We start from the raw sequence: 17,200 nt of genomic DNA on the forward strand, positions 1-17,200 counted from the left end.
TTATGGTTTTCAAACATAATAATTTTTCAAACACATTAATTGATCCGAGATTTCGTCCAAATTTAGCACCTCAAAGTCAGATGAACTACAAATAATCGATCGTACTCATGTTATTTTAAGTATTCTTTAACAAGCTCCGCAACCAAGATGTTTCTCAACATGATACACAATTAGTGCAGAAACGGTCGCAGTAAAATTTTTCGTTGCGTTTCATTTGTCTAGGTCAAATAAGTAACATTTTGCATTGCCCCAGATTTCCATAAACATTGCAATGTATTATTTCTCTCCAACAAGTGATACTGGTGGAATATATTTTCTTAAATTCAAAGTGATGATATGCAATTCATATCGAAAGCAACATCAACAATAAATAACCTTTTGTCGGAAAAATCAAATGTACATGTGTTGAATCACTGCTCAGAGATTATCACAGATAGCGTTGGTGAACTCCGATGTTTTAGATTTACCACCAAGATCACCTGTTCGGTACTTCCCTTCAGCAATGGTCTTCAAGACAGCATCCTGGATTTGATCGGCCTTATCATGGAGATCCAGATGCCGCAACATTGTGACAGAACTCAAAAGCAAAGCAGTTGGATTTGCCAAATTCTGCATTGATTTTAGATGAATTAGAAATTTTGTCGCATCGGACGTTATCACATTGAAAGAAAACTTACAAAATAATAATAAATAAATTCCACCTGGTATACTCCTTAACTTCCCAGCAATTTGTATTTGGAGATTTATTCTCATATTCAGAGATGAAGTTACCAGAACACATTTTATGAGATCAATTATAGAACAATCTAAACATATATGGCTACTAAGATAGTTATGGGGGGGCAACACATTAAAGAGATCTCAGTCTTTATCACAGTTCACTACACCCCACTTCAAGCATACTACCAAGAAACCTGCTTGAGCAATTTTTTGTTCTAGGTCATTAATGCTACAAGAACTCTCTGAAATTCGACACGAAGCAACCGTTTTCTTCCTGATTCAAGATAGATACGGATGTCATAACACTTGCTCACACAGAAGGCTAGTTCAAAACACTGCATCTAAATGAATAGCGTCCAGTTTATAGGTAGATTCAAACGTATGAACTCAATACTTAAACCTCCCCAAGACGAGTTCTTCTTTCCTATTATAACTGAAAAACTGCTACAGAATCTCCAAAAGCACGTTTATATGTAGGCATAGATATCTAACTAATATAGGTAACCAACAGATTTGACTATGTCGGTTCACAAAGATGATTGTATTTTCCAAATGGTTTTACAACATCTGCCCCTAGCAAATGGATTTCAGACACTGACGTAGTAACGAAGTACCAAACAATTCACAAGACCAATATACACCTATTGAAACATCAAAATAGCAAATGAAAACATATTAACATAAAAAAGATCTGGTGACGCTCCCATCTCTCTGGAACATATTATCAAAGCTCCAGGCCCACAAGGTAGTAGAGTGACTAGAGTCTGTGCAAGTGAGACTATGTATAGTACCAGCAAGTCAGCAACTATTTCGTATCATTCTTTGCTTGATAAATTGGATGAACACGAGATCAGAGACCATCATATGCCTTTATAAATCCATTCATTTTACTCAACATATTATGATAGGTATGGGATGTCCTTGTTGCATTCATTCACATTCTAAGAGTATGCCCTATAGATATCTAGACAAACTCTCTAGGCTAATAGCACTCCTGGGGTCATCTATGATAACATTCTATTATGCCCTAGGCCCGTGAAGTGAAGGTCCATGCGAACGTGACCAGGAAAAATGATTTCTCCTAGCAACTAGTTTGTGTCCATCTTTACTTTATGGAAATGTCTGACACAAGCTGGCAGGAGAATACATTGGCCATCCTCCTAAACAGATTCATATTGCCTCCAACACTACGAGATGCTCACTAACTAAATAAACAAAATGAGTTGCTTTGGTACAAACCTTTCCTGCTATATCAGGTGCAGACCCATGTACGGCTTCAGCAAGTGCAATACCTCCCTCGCCAATATTACAACTGCATAGACCAAGTCAGGCGAAAATATTCATTATGGACATTCTACAAATGGCCAGTCATTGCATATACCTGGGGGTTAAGCCTAAGCCTCCAATTAACCCAGCACAGAGATCACTGATTATGTCACCATAAAGATTAGGCATCACTAGAACATCAAAAGAGGCTGGATTCTTCACAAGCTGTAATCAGGAAAAAAAATTATTAAGAAAAATATTTTTAAGTAAAGTTTCACCACACATTTATTTCTTTTTTTCAAAGAGAAAACTCGTGGGTTCGAGCAAATTTTTATGCCATCATGGTTGTAATAGTTTCCAAAATAATCCAAAAGGCTTTCACCGACTTTTGCAGGGACACAAGTTTGCACCAACATAGAATCCTTAACATACAATCCCTCTTACCATCATACAACAATTGTCAATCACAACTTCTTCATACACTATGTCTGGATACTTCTCCGCAACCTCTCTACAACACTGCAACGTAAAGAAGAAATTTACAAGGTGAAAAAAGGTAAAATAAATGGAATGTCTTGCATATGCATGAAGGCATACCTTAAGGAAAAGACCATCAGTTTTCTGCATGATGTTGGCTTTGTGTATTGCAGATACTCTCTTTCGTCCGTGGGTCTGGGCATAGTGAAAAGCATACTCAGCAACTCTCAAACTTGCTTGGCGTGTAATGATCTTAAGACTTTCAACAACACCCCTCACCACCTATATTGAATTAAAAAGAGTAGGGTCAACTTCAAAACATAACCATTCTTTTGAAATATCATGCATGCACTGTGTCTAGCTTACTTGGTGTTCAAGTCCACTGTATTCTCCTTCTGTGTTTTCACGAATAGTTATGAGATCTACATCATCATACTTAGTCTTGTATCCAGGTAGGCTGTAACAAGGTCTCACGTTGGCATATAGATTAAGCTCTTTTCTCAGGGTAAGATTAAGAGATCGATGACCTTTTCCAATGGGTGTGGCCATAGGTCCTTTTAAACCAACTTTATTATTTCTCACAGATTCAAGACTTTCCCATGTCAGGAAACTCTGAGTTCTTGGATCTATGTCCTTCCCCACAAAGTGTTCTTCCCATTCAATAGGCACATTGGCTACTTTAAATACCTGGACTTTAATCGGATGTTCAGTAGAATAAATGATAAGAGATTAATACTACCAAAAAAATTCAATTGCCAGGAGACTTTATTATAGCAAGGAAACAAACGACATGCCCAAGGCCATAAGGAGTCAAAACCACAAAACTGGAAAACATATATGATGAGGACATGGAAAGAGGTTGACTCTCCATTTCACAGCTCGCATAGTTTTGTGAGTCGTCAATAAGAAAACAGAGAAATACATTAATTCATGTAGAGTGCTAGCAAAGAAGTTCACCTTTCATTAGGTAAGCAAGCACAATCTTAGACTGGAATAACTAGAAATTCAGAGATCAAGAAATCAAATCATGGATAAAGAAAATGAGTATGATGGCCATATCTCCACGGCATTCAAGAACACAAAATTCAAGATCATAAAAAACCACTATGCACTCATCTTTCTGGGTCAGTTTACTGCATCGGTCTTGAAAACTCTCGATTTACTTCGATATATATTCTGACAGAACTTATTCATGGAGAAACATTTACCTCTTACTCAATTAACCTAATAATTCTCTTTGGTTATTTTCAGGATAACAAAATATGTGAATCTAAATGTTTCTTTTGATTCGAACTCCCCCAAAACCTTAGATTAGTAGAACGCCCAACTATCATTATTGGGACAGTCACCACCTCAGCGGTTGTTGTACTAGCCACGTAATGAACGTATATTGAAGTAAAATGACTCCTCTCCCTCCTTCACCTCTTGGTAGAAGACCGAAAAACCCAAGCATGCACAAAATCATAAAACTAACAAAATCATACCGCGCACTATAAATAAAGAAAGAACAAATAATACAACTTCCAGAAGCCAAATCTACATTCCAACTAAACCAAAAGTACCAAAACAAAAAAGAAATATAGTACAAAAATTCACGTTATGTGACCTGTTTGACGGATGCAGCGATCTCAGGGCCGATGCCATCACCGGGAAAGAGAGTGGCGCGGATCAGATTGGATTCCGATGAAAAATTACGATCGAGCAAGCTCCGGTTGGAGGAGAAGATTCCACTAGCTCGGCTGCGAGCGAGTCGTCTGCAGATTTGAGATGCCATTCTCAGCCGCTGACCCCAATTTGTCGAATCTCCTAAGTAAAAAATCGAAGAAGGGACGAAGCGTAGTCGTTTCGTGCGCGTATTATGCTCCTTTTTGCAAGTAGAAAACAATTTGTTAATTTACATTATAGAACCTGTTTTTTTATGGGTTTTTTTAAAAAAAATTTAACTCTTTTTTTAAAAAAATATCTATCCTCAGATATATTTCAAATACACTTGAATACATTATTTTTAAAAAAAAGAGTTGATCGAGATTATTTAATCAATTTCTCCTTTTTTTGATTTTCTCGTAAAATAAGCTATTTTTATGTTAGAAAATGTAATAACAACAAAATTTGGTCCCTAGCTTCACCAATTTAATTTAACGGCCAAACTCAACTTGGCCAAATTTTATTTATATATATTACACAGGCAACCCGACCATTTGGCGAGACCGAGTGGGCCGACCTAGCAATTGAGATTTGTGTAATATATTACATAAATATCATATATATTGTATTTTTTCCAACCAAATCAATGTATTTTAGCTCCATCAAATCCAACCAAATATTGGTGGAGTCTTCACATTCTGCCGATAGTTTGAATTTTCATGTGAAAGGCGTCTCGCGATACCATTTCTACCGAACAAAAGTTAAACTTCCATGAATATGATTCCCATAACTGACATAACCATTTGTGCAGAAGTGAATCTGCATCCACAAGCCATGTTATATTATTCTGCACAGACGTTAGGCCTGCTTGGAAAAATTCAGAGTTTATCCAAGGTCTTGGAGAAGGAAAAGCTTGAGTTATTCTCCATGATTTCATGGGCCACTTGGGGTGAAATTTGTAAGTTTAAGCATACACCACACAACTACACAAGCAGGTGTTCTCCATACAGATTGACTGTGCCACTTCTTTGCTTGAGGCATTTCATAAGGCGAATTCAGCGTGCTCTCCCCTGAGCCCTCTGGAGCCATCTATTGGGATTGGAAATGCCCAACATGAACTCAGCTCAAAATGGATGTAGACACAAGATTCGATAGTCTCCGGGCACCAATTAAGTGTGCTAGTCGTGGTTCATGATCATGTGGGACATATTCTTGGAGCTAAAGCTATTACTATACGCAACCCAGACTCAATTAGATGAGTGGTGTTAGATGGAGTTTTGTCTGGATTTAATTCCATATTGATATATATTCGGATTCTCGTCATACGGTACAAACAGCAACAAAGCCAGTGAAGAGCTCGGGCCAGAGGGCATATTCTCAAGAGAAATAATGTCACTTGTTACTCCCAAGTTTTTATAAATCAAACATATGTGAAGAACAACAAACAAAGTTGCACATCAATTGGCTAGTTTTGCAATTGCTTCTTTGATAAATGAGGAGTGGATAGGGAGTAGCTATCCTTTTCGGCTTCTTGATATTGTATCAACTGGCCTCCTAAATTAGTTTTCAATTCCTCCCAAAAAAAGTTAAAAAAATATGTATTAAACCCAAATAATTACAGAAACTAAATATCCATCTATTAGATTGTGTTTTGCTTGAGAAGTCAACACAAGAAAAGCACTTTTTCTTTTTTTATTTAAAAACATTTCGTTTGTTTACAAATTATTTCAAGAAATGTTGGTACACACATATCCATTATGGTTAATGAGTTTTCAATTTTTACATATTATCGTTCATAGTATCACATAGATACAAACTTACATCCAACAACAAAAGACAATATAACAAAAAAAAAAAAAACATATTGGATTCAAAAAGGAACTAGCATATAGGAAGTGGTGCACCATTCCAACCCTCGAGGCATTTAAGCAATGGATCCACGATGAGCCCCTTGCTCAATGCCGTGAACACCTTCTCGCACTCCTCCCCGGGACACGTTACCTTTTCTCCAGTCAAGAATTGAGTCCCCAGTTCCTCTCGAATGAACTTGTACAACGGGTATGATCTGCATTCCGAGATTCTGTTAGGGATAGCTGGATTTCCACTCTCGAGGGCGAATCTCGCACCCTCGACTTCTTTAGGCAATAGGGCCTTTAGTTCGTCTTCGAAAGATTCGATCTTTTGGAAGATGGATATGTTCGAATTCTTCTCATTTTCACCGTTTGTCAGAGCGTGGTCGACAAGAACTTGTCTGAGTTTCTGCATCAATGGGTACATTCCGCTGCAGGGATCGTCAATGTATTTGAAGACATACTCACTATCCACTACTCGAAGCAAGTCCTTCTCGCAAAATCTAGACGGATGAAGCTCCCCATTGGATCCTGTAGTTAGGGTTCTTTTAGCGACTTGGCTGACCATATTCTTGACAGACAATCTCAAGTTCTCCTCTAAATGCCTCAGATCAATGGCTTGGCACAGCGCGATAAGGTATGTTGACGACATGAGTTTCAAGATATCCAACGCTTCAACCGTTTTTCGTGACGAGATCAAGCCTAAGGAGTTCACATCTTGGTTGTGTTGCTCGGCACTTTGAACGTGATTCGTGACGGGATTTGCCAAGAACTGAAGCTCAGAACAGTATGCAGCCATAGCGATTTCGGCTCCCTTGAATCCATAGTCCAAGCTCGGGTTCCTCCCACCAGAAAGGTTAGACGGCAACCCATTGTTGTAGAAATCATTAACCAGTTCCGAAAACTGAGCAAACATCAACTTCCCAATCGAGGCTATGGCCAATCTCGTGTTATCCATCGACACTCCAATAGGGGTGCCTTGGAAATTACCACCATGTAAGGCCTTGTTTCTTGATACATCAATCAATGGGTTATCATTGACCGAGTTGATTTCCCTCTCGATCATCTTGGTGGCGGAGCGAATGACCTCTATTTGAGGTCCGAGCCACTGAGGAGATGTTCTGAGAGCATATCTATCTTGCTTGGGTTTCTGAAAAGGATCCATCTCGTGCAACTTCTGAGCAGCCTTCATAAATGCACTTCCATCAAGAATGTGTTCCATCACAGCAGCGGCCTCGATTTGGCCAGGATGATGTTTCAACTTATGCGTCAAATGGTCCGTGAATTCCGGCTTCCCATTCATAACCTCAGCGAAAATCGCAGACATAACTTCAGACAACAGGCCAAGAATGTTGACCTCGTAAAGGGCGATCGAGGCCAATCCAGAACCGACAGCTGTTCCATTGACAAGCGCCAGGCCTTCCTTAGGCTGCAACTCGAAAAACCCTCCCTCGACTCCGGCTAGTTTGAATGCTTCCTCGGGGTTTAAGGATTCGCCATTAGATCCAACCGCTTTGGAGTTGGGACGACCGGTCAAGAGGCCGGCAATGTAGGATAATGGCACGAGATCACCTGAGGCAGTGATGGTGCCACGGAGCGGCAAGCATGGTGTGATGTTGGTGTTGAGGAATTTTGTGATGGCTTCCAAGATTTCAAACCGGATGCCGGAGTACCCTTGGAGAAGGGTGTTGATTCTAACTAGCATGGCTGCCCGAGTCGCTGAATGTGGCAGTGTATGGCTGGTTTCGGATCCGTTTCCAAAAACTCCAGCATTCAAGAACCTGTTATAATACAGAAGACCATAAATCATAGCATTACATAAGAAAATTCCAATTTTGAATATTTCACCTTCCAATCATTTATTTTCCCCAATGTGGTAACAATCACTAGTCAAAGATTCTATTAGAATAATATTTTTTAAAAGTTTATTAAATCAGACTTCAAACAATAAATAAATAAAGCCCAAAAAATAATTGCTCATCTATTAATGCTATGCAGGACCTTTAAATCTACAGAGGTTCCGTATCAATAATTTTATAAAATATTATTATTCGAATATTTCAATTTGGCGACCTAAAAGTTGCCTTTTTATTCAAGTTTGTTTGGCCAAAGTGAGTTATTTAGCATCTCTTACCATTTTTTTCTACTTTTGTTCCAACTATCTCACACATTTGGTAAATCAGTTTTAATTTATTTATGCATCATTTTAATCCTAGAAAGTCATAAATAAATCAAGTATTTAGGAAATTAAAATATATTATATATAACTAAAACACATAATATGTATACATTAGATTATAACACACAATATATNTCCCTCGTATATATATATATATATCAGTTCTTTTTGTTGTTCCCTCGTTGTGAACATCTATGCTATCTATATATTAGATGTATAATTTTGATATAATTAATCATATCTAACCGATGATTGTCGTCTTCATGGTCAAACATAGCTCACATAGGTAAATATAATCTAGTATATAAATATTATGTGTTCTAGTTCTATATTTGTGGCCGACAATTGAATTTAGTAAATATAGAAAATGATAATATATATACACACACATGAATAATTAAAAAAATCAATATCAACGGCCAGCTACCAGGTTGACTTCTCTCAATTTTGGAAACATTATAGCAATGTGTGAGCTGTGGAGTTTTAGGACAATATTTGGATAAATAAAATTTATATCTGGTATTTTGGAAATAAAATTATTATTATTATGATATCATATGTAGCTGGATAAAATCATTTTAAAATCTATATTTATATATTTTTGGACAGATATATAATATAAATAATTTTTTATCCCCAAAAATATGATTTGAAAATTATAATATCTCAGTGTCGGGGTATTGTGAAATGCATGGATTTTTTTTTTTAAATTGATTTGGAGGAGTGAATTTGAAATTTTCTTCTGATTTTGAGTTAAATTTTGATTCGAAAAAAAAATGCGAAAATCAAATAAAAAATATGAACTATACCTGATGAGTTCCTTCTGAAGAGCACCGCCTTGATTAGTCCGGCGGTGGGAGGTGGCGCCAAAACCAGTGGTGACTCCATAACTATCAGTTCCTTTGTTCAAACTCTCCATCACCCAGTCACTGCTAGCCTTGACACCCTCCCTCGCCGCCTCCGACAGCTTCACCGTCACGGCATTATCCCTAGAGGCGATCGCCGCCACCTGGGCTATAGTTAGTGTCTCGCCTCCAAGATTCACAACCGGATTCCTGTACTCATCCACCATCTTCTTCACATCATCGAGGTGGCTCCCCATCAACGACTCCGCCGCCACACCCCAGTTCAGTAGATCCTTCGGCGTGCAAAACCCGTTCGAGTGATGGCCATGCTCCTTCACAGCGGCGGCCATTGGCGGAGATGACGAGAATTTAATGGGAGATGGTTTGGAGAGAATATACCAGATAGTCACACGCACTGGAAATGAGAATTTTCGGTGGATTTATTTGTGGTAGAGTTGGTGAAATGTAGTTGGCAAGGTCTATGGCTTTAAATACAGGGGATTGGTGTTGTCCCGTGCTCAATTAATTGTTTATTATTATGGGAAAAAAAATTTATGAGATAAATATATATATATATAAAGAGTATCTCTCTTAATTTATACTTGCAATAAAAATAGTGATTTTGATATAAAAAAATAAATATTTTATAAGTTGGGTTAACTAATTAAATATTATTTTCATAAAATTGATTTATTAGACGATTTTATAAAAGTTTTTATGATATGAAAAAAATTAGATTTTTATGCAATAATTCGTCATCAATTTTAGAAAATTTCGATCACTTCATTATGTTTAGATTCTACACCTATAAAAGCGTCGAAGCATCCGTTGTTAGGTTGTGATTTTAATATATAAATCGAGTTTAGGGAAAATTCATTTACATTCATTTATTTCAATTATACTATATATTTTCAAAAAAAAATTTAAAAAAAAATACAATTGAACAAATTCAATTCCTACTTTGTTATTTATTTTCTCTTTCTTTTTTCAATTTATTTTTTAATTCTTATATCAAAATTATAGTGTAGTTCATCACTATTTCTTATAATTACATTTTAATCATTATTTAAATATAAATCATATGAATTACAAAAAAATATGGTACAAACATGTCATGCGTACGTCGGTGCACTAATATATATATATATAAAAGATGAGACACATCAATCAGTATCTATCAATGGCTAACACAGTAGTTTATAAATCACCTAGTCAAATAAATCACATTACGAAATCATGCGCGACAAGCTCGTTCAAAAAAATATTAATATATCAAAAATATACATGATTTCATATTAAGGAAATATATCAAAATATCGATATTTTATACCATTTTTAGCGAGCGTCGTGTGCAAATATTAAACGTAAGGATTTTGGTTGGTGGATTTGGCATGAGAGGAGAGAGTGGTGCAGGCAAATCATATGTGAAGGGGTTTGTTGAGGATTGATTTGGACCGTTGGTTTGGTATTTTTGGATGGCGCAGATTTGAGGAAGTGGTTGTGGGCTTGTGGCTTTGGACGTGGAATTTTTATATATTGATTTTTGTTCACATGCATTTTGGGGATATTGTGATGTAGTTGGTAGGAAGTGCGAATGGGATTGGATAAAAGTTTGAGACTTAAATTTGTTATTTAATTATTTTTTGTGCTATTTTTTTTTATTTCTTGTATAGATGATAGAGAGATTTTGACATTGAAAAAAATCTTTAATAGAAAATTAAGTTTTTTATCAAACTGTTTCACAAATCTTTATTCATGAGACGGGTCAATCTTAATTACATTTACAATAAAAAAATAATATATTTTTTTACATAAAAATAATACTTTTTCATAAGTGACCTATATAGAACATTTGTATCTCAAAAATAACTTGTGAGATCGTCTCACAATAATCTATGTATTAATAAAATATGGAAAAAATGTGGTTGCTTTGACTACGTTGACCAGTGTATGAAGGATCTCACCAATGGTCAAACTTTCGTCCACTTTCTTTTGTTATGTAATTGCTTAGTAATTTGCCACTCTTTCTCTTAAGAAATTTGTCTCCAATTTCCTTATACATAATTTTCGAAAAGACTTGGCTCTAGACTTAAATTATTTATTTATTTTTCACTTTACTGTCACTAATTAGTGTCAGTGGTAAATGTTGCATTAATTTACATTGTCATAGCAAAGTGCAAATGGTTTTTCCTATCAATCTCTTTGATTAAGTATATGTTAAATAAATATCTTACAATTTATGTTGTTTCATACTTTAATTTCGTTTTTTTATAATATCAAAATTTTTTGCGGGAATCGATTTTTTTAGTCTTGATATGTTGCACATCTATCGTATACATTTATGTGAATATCGATGTTGTAACACTAACCTATTAGAGATATAATTTTTTTGTTGATCACTTCTAATAAATGAGCGTCACTTTATCAGTTTCTCACATAGTTACACCAAGAAACGTACATCACATGAAAGACTGGAAGACCACACAGTTGGGTGGATGCATGCATGCTGGGAAAGTGTCGGAAGATTACAAAGATAGCGTGTTTCACATATTTTTAATCTCTATATCGATAATGACCCCTATTTTGGTGCTTTATTTGTTTGAAATTTGTTGAGACAGTACACCTAACTTTATAATCCATCAGGAAGTTGGAGGAGGATCGATGTTAGTTCAGTTTTTGCGGAATATATAGTATAATATAATTGGTCAAAATATTCCAATAATTAAGACTGTCATGGCTTCGAATCCGATTCCCATTTTTCTCATCGAACATATGTCATTTTATGGTCCTCCAAATTGTCAAATTTGGATTTTGACGATGTAATTAGTTGATTTTATGTCAGTATTTTCCAATGTGAAATCAATATTTTTCGATATTATATCAATAGTCGGTCGAAGTCGAAAGAAGTTCAAAAGTCAAAAAAACTTACGTCGCGGAATCAAGACTCGATTTTGATTATATGTTTGTGTTGTCACACTTGAAGATAGTTAGCAATAGCATATGTTACTTTCTCAGTTCCTTGCCATTGCAATGAAAATTCTCAGCGATTTCCTTTCCAAGTGACTCAAAAGTAAAGAGTTATTGAATTTAGTAAGACCCCGTAATTCATCAAAAACAAAACTAATGCGGTATTTTATTATAGCACAATATAATTAAGGTTTTTTAAATAACTATTATACCAGAAACCCCAAGTTTTTTAAAAGGCTTTTTTTTTTGGGGTCACAATTATGTATTATTGTTTTTGTTATAAAAAAAAATAAACTACTATATAAATAAAATTTTGACATGTCACTTTTTTCGATTTTTGTATAAATTTATGAATTAAATTTTATTTTCATTATATTAATTTTACATACATGTTTACGCACGCACAATATAAAAATAATTTTAAATAATAATTTGAAATTAAATATAAAATGAATTTTATCAATAAATTATCTCCCCATAAATTATAATTAAAACTTATTTAAAATATATAAAAATAAAAATTGTAATATTTGAATTAATAACTCTACGTTTAAAATAAATTTTTTTAAATCACTTATTTAAAAAAAAAAATTTCATTACTGAATACAATTTTAAAATAACACAGGAATAATTAAGAATTTTGTATTGTGGTTCCCTTTATCTGGTATTATAAGAATGATAATACTTGATCAATGCCTGATATTTTATTCAGTCATTTAAAATTTTGGTCCCTTTCTCATGATACAATGGACAGACCCGCGTTGATGTTACACAAATCACTACACTGACGAACGAAACAATATCTGAACTTTATCAATAGTTTTCGGTGTGTTTCAAGGGCATACGAAAGGTCTCAACCGAAAAAAATAGCAAAAAGTGGCATAGATTGGCTAGGCGATTTTTGTCTTGATCGTCTCATTGTTACACTTCCATAAAGTACAACACAATATAAACTAATCTATACCACTTTATTTTTCCGATGTGGGACAAACCCACCTTTCCAAATTTTCATTTACTCACATGGAAAGCTAATAAACCTCGCGCCCCAATACATTTAATCCAACATTTACATGGTATGTGTTCACGTTTCTGATCCTGGACATAAAAATATTTATAGACGTATGGAGCTCAAATTCTGCAACAATCAATCACCATGTAAATACTTCACAACTCGTGCCATGTGCCATGGTCTCTCTTTACATTTCTTTTTATTTTATGCAAATATATATAATTAACAGAAAATATAAATATAAATATTTCATCACCAATTTTTGTACACAATGTTGTGTTCATATTATAATTCATATAAATTCAATTTTTTTTGGGTATCATCGCGACAATTAGTTAACAACATCGTTCAAAGGCCAAACCAGTAGCTAGATTGGAAAGGGATGGATGAAGTAGGCGCCTAATTAACAACCAGTCACGATAGAGTGTATATACATACATCTGTCAAGTGCATTTGAGTGAATTTAGATGTTATGTGTCTCAAGTTTGTATATACATAAAGTTAAACGGTCCCTTTCTAAGATAATTTTTCAGGTTAGAGTTACGTTCGAATCTCAATCTATAACAAATTTTATGGGAAAAAAGTCGCACTTTCTTTAATTTAAATCAAATTACTCATGAAATTTGTTCAAGGAACAAAAAATGCATTGTAACACGAGAAATCCCCAGTCGAGATTGTAAGTAAATATTTTGAAAATGGAACCCAAAATTTTGTTCAAAGAATTATCTCGTGGTCTTTAACATTCCATAATAAACCAAAATATTAGCTGTATATAGGACTCAAGCATGTCCTCGAGGAACAACAGACATTCCAATCTCCAATTATTAATTTTTTTTAAAAAAAAGAAAAAGATTTCGAAAGTTATATAAAACAGACGATCTTTATTTAGGACATAACGCTCCATCTTCCTAATAGTACTCGTACCTTTATGACAGATACGAACCGCTAGCACATCACAGGAACTTACAAATTTACAATGACAAAGCGTCTATTTCTGAGGTGGAGGTACAGGTACTGGTGGTCCATAGTATTGAGGAAGTCGGGCAGTCTCTGCTCGGCCGCGTGACCTACCGATTAGGTAACAAGCAATGGCTGTGATCAAGAAGAAGAGGATGATCGGGAGAGATATCACGACCACGTACCCCATTTTGGCTTCGAATTCAAGAGTGTTACACGAACTAACTCGACTTTAACCTCCAGTGCCACCAGAGAAAATATTTAGAGAAGAGATGATATATCGATTAACTAGCTAGCACAACATGCATCATATGACGACTATCTGAGACGGGGAGGAATGAAACGGGACTATGATACATCGTTGGTCTCAAAGGCCGTCCAAATAATTACTTTACGTTTGGATTGATTTGCTTCAATTGCCCAACTCGTGTCAAACTGTTTGGGAACGAGAAATACAAAATACTAATATCTCACTGTTAATTCTTTTCTGGGGAAAAATCACTTGTGACCGTCTCACCAATCACCAATAATTTTATGTCCGAATTAACTATTAAAAAAATATTATTTTCAATATAAATATGAAATATGCTTCAGACCGTCTTTTTTATGAAAGACATAAACGAAAAAGAAAAAGAGAGAATTTTGCGGCTCTACACCTATGGGATTGTAGTTCTATCGGTTCAGTCCCAGAGAATAAGATCGCAGAACAAGAATCGGCGTTAATAAAATATCAAAATCAAAAATTAATTCAAGCCACAATCACTGGTCCGCGAGAAACAACAAAAGATTAACATTAATCCCGCAGATCAACTGAGGATTTTTTAAACAAAGTGTATATTTCAATAATCGCGGTTCCTGATTTCACCAAACTGAAGATTGAAGAACCTATCAAAAGACTGCGTACCTTCTTATCTGAAATAGATCAGAGAAGAACCGCCGGACCTCGCACCGAGACTTTCAAGGTGCAAAATTGACAGCAGGGGAGAAAGAAGAAGCGAGAATCAAATTCTTTTTTTTTGCATATATCGTGTATCTAAATTCTAGAATCAACGGTGGTGGTGTTCTCATTTTAATTGACACGTCATTATTTTTTTAGTTATATGTAAAATCTTGAAATAAAATGAAAAAATAATTAAAAAATTTAATTCGATAAAAGGAAATTGAACACATCAGACGCTAACTATAATTATCATTTATGATTGTTTGACATTGTTTTGTTAAAAAGTCAATAGTGTCTATAACACGTAAGTATACCATGAGAGCATGTCTTACTAGTGAATCTCTGTCAAATAAAATTTTGGTCATCAAATTTATTGAGAGTAAATAACTTGTAAGATAGTTTCACGAATCTTTATCTGTGAGACGAGTCAATCCTATCGATATTTATAATAAAAGATAATACTCTTAGCATAAAAAGTAATATTTTTTCATGGGTGATCCAAAAAATAAAAAACATGTCACACACAATACGACTCGTGAGACCGTCTCACACAAATTTTGTCATTTATAAAATTGTTCTGCCACTCAAACCCAATTAGAGATATTAATCACCGCAAGAATCTTAAATCGATATAAAAAATCGTAACCATAACTGAGCTAGATGTTTGAAAATCTTCGTTTTATAGAAAATATAATTTGAGAATTAAAATTACACTAAAAGGCATAATATTCGTATATCATGTTATATGCACATACAACACGTGTGATTGATGTTAGTGTTTCGCGTGCGGGAAACAAAACACAGCCCGATCACACCACCGAGTCACCGACTCTATTTTGCGATAGTTTTAGTTTCCAATTTGATTGGTGAAATTTGATAAAACATGCGCCATATGTTTATATATTATCTAGAATTTATTAAGTTTTTGATCCCATTCGGATAAGGGAATATTCCAATTTTTAAGCTGATTTCTAACTTAGTAAATATTACTGCGATACTTGACTATAGGCTCAACCTATAACTAATTTTTAGGAATCCAACGTTTCAAATATATGTAGTCAATTTGTGAAAAATCCATCCTTATTTTTTGGCTCATCCGTCCAAGTAACGAAAACCAAATCGAACTTTTCTGCGATACAAATCCATTTTTATGTCTGAACTGCTAAATAAAATATATCTAACATGAGAACATAATATATTTTAGTACTCGCATTTAAATTTTTTCGAAGATCGTGTAGCGATCACGTTTTTTGTTAGAAATTATAGAACATATATAAAATTGATCTTCAATGCACTCACTACGTTTATGTGATCACTAAAGTATTAGTTGTCTATCACATGTATAATTTCAACATTTCTAAAAAGTGGACACCAACTCAGCTCGATACCCATAATGGATGCATACAAGATCAATTGTGTGTGTATATATAATTTTGATATGTTGCATGTCTATCGTACACATTTATTTGAACATCGATAATGTGTCATTAACATATTAGATGTACAATTTTAAAATTTTTCATCACATCCAAAAGGTAAGTATCATCGATGATCACATAACTATGCATAGTAGGTGTGCGACATATANATTTTTCAAGAATAATAGCCTAAATTCTTATGTCATTTTTATATTTGTGTAAAAAATTTGCATATGGAATATATCATATTAGATTTTTATTAGAGCATATGGCCAATAAATCTCAATACTAATAGTTAAATGTGCGTTCAATCCTTGTCGGACCAATTTTTTTGTGACTAACCTAAAAAATGTTTCTGTACTCATTGTGTCCAAATGTATATTTTTGGAGGAAATTCGGTACAAAACATTGAAAATCTGGAATAAATATATGATATTTCAGAACTAAATATTTTAGATGTGATATTAATATATAATTTTTGAGTACTCAAACATATGTAACAAATTTTGGTATTATTTACACATGTTTTTCGGACGAAAATGATACAAAACATTAAATATGTACTACTAATATATGATATTTCGGTATAACTTCTTTCAGTTCAGTTATTAATATATCATATTTGAGTACACAAATAAATGTAGTAATTATTGATATTAATATATTCCAATTTTATACTCAAAACTCTATCATATGTATCGGATCTAAAACAATTTGTTCTGCAATATTTTATATATATTCCAGATTTTCAATGTTTTGAACCGAATTTCATCCGAAAAAATAATTGTGGGCTCAAGGATAACAAAAATATTTTTTTGTGTGAATTAGAGACGGTAGAAAAAGTTTTGCTCCGATAAAAACTGAAATATATCTCACTATGTTGTTTTGAATTTAAAAACAAATCTTCCTTTTTATTATAAGTAAGAGC

At 34.3% G+C, this 17,200-nt stretch overlaps 2 protein-coding genes and 1 long non-coding RNA gene across 3 annotated transcripts; all 3 read right to left on the bottom strand.

The window, feature by feature from the left end:
* Positions 1-187: 187 nt before the first annotated feature.
* On the bottom strand, positions 188-4,349 carry LOC140991570 (3-isopropylmalate dehydrogenase, chloroplastic-like). The gene is made up of 7 exons (XM_073461595.1): positions 4,070-4,349; positions 2,830-3,150; positions 2,584-2,745; positions 2,431-2,505; positions 2,102-2,211; positions 1,960-2,032; positions 188-609 (listed from the first exon to the last, which is right to left on the bottom strand). Exons 1-7 carry the CDS (start codon positions 4,235-4,237, stop codon positions 418-420), a joined length of 1,101 nt encoding a protein of 366 aa, XP_073317696.1. The 5' UTR covers positions 4,238-4,349; the 3' UTR covers positions 188-417.
* Positions 4,350-5,775: 1,426 nt separating this feature from the next.
* Positions 5,776-9,444, bottom strand: LOC140991611 (phenylalanine ammonia-lyase-like). Its single transcript, XM_073461677.1, has 2 exons — positions 8,946-9,444; positions 5,776-7,738 (listed from the first exon to the last, which is right to left on the bottom strand). The coding sequence occupies exons 1-2, from the start codon at positions 9,329-9,331 to the stop codon at positions 5,989-5,991; spliced, it is 2,136 nt and encodes a 711-aa protein (XP_073317778.1). The 5' UTR covers positions 9,332-9,444; the 3' UTR covers positions 5,776-5,988.
* Positions 9,445-13,763: 4,319 nt separating this feature from the next.
* On the bottom strand, positions 13,764-14,982 carry LOC140991696 (uncharacterized). Its single transcript, XR_012177939.1, has 2 exons — positions 14,819-14,982; positions 13,764-14,151 (listed from the first exon to the last, which is right to left on the bottom strand). It is a non-coding gene; the product is annotated as an uncharacterized lncRNA (long non-coding RNA).
* Between the last annotated feature and the right edge of the window lie 2,218 nt (positions 14,983-17,200).

This window comes from Primulina huaijiensis, chromosome 13, assembly GCF_012295235.1.
Source record: "Primulina huaijiensis isolate GDHJ02 chromosome 13, ASM1229523v2, whole genome shotgun sequence".
NCBI classification, from domain to species: domain Eukaryota; kingdom Viridiplantae; phylum Streptophyta; class Magnoliopsida; order Lamiales; family Gesneriaceae; genus Primulina; species Primulina huaijiensis.

Excerpts from the sequence above, each read along its gene's own strand:
- LOC140991570 (XM_073461595.1), bottom strand. The coding sequence starts at position 4,237 with ATGGCATCTCAAATCTGCAGACGACTCGCTCGCAGCCGAGCTAGTGGA. Across the intron at positions 2,746-2,829 it reads ACAGTGGACTTGAACACCAA|GTGGTGAGGGGTGTTGTTGA; the intron begins GTAAGCTAGACA and ends AATTCAATATAG. Across the intron at positions 2,033-2,101 it reads GGCTTAGGCTTAACCCCCAG|TTGTAATATTGGCGAGGGAG; the intron begins GTATATGCAATG and ends TGGTCTATGCAG.
- LOC140991611 (XM_073461677.1), bottom strand. The coding sequence starts at position 9,331 with ATGGCCGCCGCTGTGAAGGAGCATGGCCATCACTCGAACGGGTTTTGC. Across the intron at positions 7,739-8,945 it reads CTTCAGAAGGAACTCATCAG|GTTCTTGAATGCTGGAGTTT; the intron begins GTATAGTTCATA and ends GTATTATAACAG.